The sequence below is a fragment of the Pygoscelis adeliae genome, unplaced genomic scaffold (genome assembly GCF_000699105.1).
Source record: "Pygoscelis adeliae isolate BGI_AS28 unplaced genomic scaffold, ASM69910v1 Scaffold889, whole genome shotgun sequence".
Classification (NCBI taxonomy): domain Eukaryota; kingdom Metazoa; phylum Chordata; class Aves; order Sphenisciformes; family Spheniscidae; genus Pygoscelis; species Pygoscelis adeliae.
In genome coordinates, this window is record NW_008825492.1 from 55,825 (window position 1) to 58,707 (window position 2,883).

The following is a 2,883-nucleotide window of genomic DNA, read 5'->3' on the forward strand; positions in this document are numbered from 1 at the left end:
GGCCGGGGCAGCAAACGGCTCTCGGAGTCTTACCAGGGCTGAGAGGAGCAAGGCTCCACAGCCACCAAAGTGAAAACAAAAATTCCGAGAGGCCCTAAACCTTCTGGGTCAACAATTACTGCAGGGAGCGACCCCGAATCCGCAGTTCGCCCCTACGCCTCCGTCGCACACGGATTTCTACGGCACATTCGTACGGGTGCTTTGTCAGACCCAGCTCCGTTTTTATTTTCTTGGGCGAGCGCATCCGTTGGGGCGCTGCCTGTGCCTTCGGCTTCGGTTTCCGAACCGAAGACCGTTTCCTATTTTCCAGACCTGCTCGTTTCCACGCTCGGAGGAAACACCTTCAGAAACTCCAGAACTTGCCCTTTTTTAATCCAAAGGGATGGGGAAGAGTTACGACCAGAAAGGGCACCCGGCCTGGCTGGAGGGGAAAAAAAAAAACACCCCCACCTCCAGAAAGATGAATTATTGGAAGTGGACACAATCCAAGCTGCTATTTTGAGAGGACAAACCAATAGGACAGAGCCTGAAAAACTGCTGGTTAAATTATAACCTTTGGACTGGACATCCCTAGAGGTATTGCCAGTTCTCTACTCCAGAGACCCCGGTGAAAAAGCTTCTGCTTCCTTGGTCCCAAGTGAGGTCTCCCCAGCCAGAGCTTACCAGGATGGACGAGGAACATCTTCACGATGACCTGCACGTTTTTAAAGGTAAACTTCAGCCGCGCCAGCCCTTCAACCCACCGCCTCGAGCGGACGGGCAGGAGCAAAGAGGGCGACGAGACCGTACCTCGTACCGTGGTCTTTCTCCACCAGCACGCTTGGTTTCTGAGGGAGAGGAAGGTCCGTGCTCCCCTTCCTCCTCTGCTTAGGCAACTCGGCTAATCAGCTCTAACGGGGTCGATTGGCCGGGGTGGGGAACCCCGCGCTGACGAGCTTGTCCCCGGGGTTGAGGCTCAGGTGGAAGACGAGGGAAGGGGCCACGGCCGCAGCTGCGGGCCGTCGCTGAGACGAAGGGCCGCCGGCGGTGCGAAGCCGGCGGTGCCCAACCAGCAACACCCGAGAGGGTTCAGCCTTGGAAGTGTCCTGAACCAGAGTAAAATTAGGCTCTTCCTGGAGCCTTCCCAAGCCGAGCTCCCCAAACCGGGTGGCCCGGCACCCTTGCAAACCCCCCCCCAGGTTGAACCTTGGAACCACCCATGGGTATTTCCGAGGTGCAACCCCTCCGAGAAGGGCACCTGATGCCAGCTAGGGACGGCAAAGAGCCCTCCAGGCCGCGGACTGTCACTTGGGGAACCGTTTCCCTTTTGAAAAGGGTTACTAGACAGCCGAGGAGGGTTTAAAAACACGTCGCAGCCCACAATCCATGGTGTAAGTTTATAATTTCTTTTGATTTTGCTTACGTGGTGCCTGAGACCACCTGCCCTGCCCTTTAGCAAGGCCACTCCAGTGCTAACACAACAACTGCGTGACAGCCTCCGTTTTGGGGCGCTTTCAGCCCCCCAGGTTGGTCTGAACAGGAATTATCGTCAAAACGTTGGCTTCTGTAGCAAATAGTTAACTATTCCGGGTTATTTATTAACCCTTCAATAAACGGAACCAGAGGAGCTATGAAAAAATCCCGGTGATCCGAAGGGAATATTTTCACATCTGGTTTTTTGGGTTTGGTGTTTTTTTTTTTTCTTTTAAAGACAGAAACTTCTTCCGGCAGAAGCTGAGATCCTTTTTCACGGTATACTTGCTACTGGCCCTCTCCTTCTTGCTGATCATCACCCTGTTCGCTGTGTCGCTCTCCAGAGGTACTGGGACACCTTTGAGCTAATTAATTAGGCAGGTAGGACCAAGGGATACGTGAGGTCGAAGCGCGGGCTCACGCTCTAGACGACTCTATAGCTCCTGATTCCACAGGACGGGATGACCAGAGGAGCTCCCGGGCTGTCCCACGTAGTGACTGCTGACGTCCACGCTACCATCTCTATATAAAATACAGATATAAATATATAAAATACTGGCTAATCCAAGCTAGAAGGCAGTATTTTAAGTTTCCTGAGATTCCTTTGCCCCGTAGGCTGCTGGAAAAGTGCATCCCCAGCAAATAAAGAAGCCAGAACAAAACAAGGCTAACAATCCGTAGCCTCGCCGGGGTGAGGTGCTCGCAGGCAACCCTCGGCGCGTGGGTGGCAACACAACCGATAACCCAGCGTCTCTCCCTCTCTCTCTCTCTCCCTCGAATAGTTTCAGCCATTTCTTCTAAACTCAACGAGGTGCAGCCGGAACGGAAACAGAACTTTTCTGGCAGGGATTTTCTGTGTAAGTCCTGGCTGCTGCCCAAACCCACCAGCTTTTCTTCCCCTCGGAAGTTCCCCTAAATTGTCCCCGGAGTGTTCCTGCTCTGGATCGCTTCGCTAAGGCCGTGCAGGGCATCCGTCCCCTTCTGGGTTTGCTGCTCTGCCAGCAGCAAGCGCGTTTATATTTTAGAAAATAACCCCGCGATTTTCCCTCGTGGTAGAGGCTTTTTTGGGTGCCGGCTGCCGCCTTCGTGGCAATCCGACACAGAGCAAGCTTCGGGGCCGGGCCGCTGTGTCTGTACCAGTTTGGCACTGGAGCGCTGCTGGGAAAACCCTCGTGCTGGGACGAGCCCAGCGAGGGACCGGTGGCTCGGCTGCCCGCGAGCCCCCTGACTTCCCCCTCGCCCTCCTTTCGCCAGTGTTTCCCTGCGGACCCGGATCCAGGGAATGGGAATACTTCGATGGAAAATGTTACTACTTCTCCCTGACCAGAATGAGCTGGTACAAGGCGAAGGCTCAGTGCGAAGAGATGCACTCGCAGTTGGCTATCATTAACAGCTACGCCAAGCAGGTAAAGACCCCAGCTCTAGGCAGGA

The 2,883-nt window shown here is 54.5% G+C and overlaps 2 protein-coding genes across 2 annotated transcripts in view; one reads left to right on the plus strand and one right to left on the minus strand.

Annotated features, from left to right (window-relative positions):
• LOC103922991 (peptidyl-prolyl cis-trans isomerase NIMA-interacting 1-like) overlaps positions 1–244 on the minus strand; it is a 20,793-nt gene extending 20,549 nt beyond the window's left edge. The window contains exon 1 of the mRNA XM_009331224.1: positions 157–244. Within this exon, the coding sequence (XP_009329499.1) occupies positions 157–244 (88 nt within the window). The remainder of the gene's footprint in view (positions 1–156) is intronic.
• Positions 245–667: 423 nt separating this feature from the next.
• Positions 668–2,883, plus strand: part of LOC103922986 (hepatic lectin-like) — a 3,147-nt gene continuing 931 nt past the window's right edge. Inside the window, exons 1-4 of the mRNA XM_009331219.1 lie at positions 668–710; positions 1,691–1,798; positions 2,235–2,309; positions 2,707–2,858. Of these exons, the coding sequence (XP_009329494.1) occupies positions 668–710; positions 1,691–1,798; positions 2,235–2,309; positions 2,707–2,858 (378 nt within the window). The remainder of the gene's footprint in view (positions 711–1,690; positions 1,799–2,234; positions 2,310–2,706; positions 2,859–2,883) is intronic.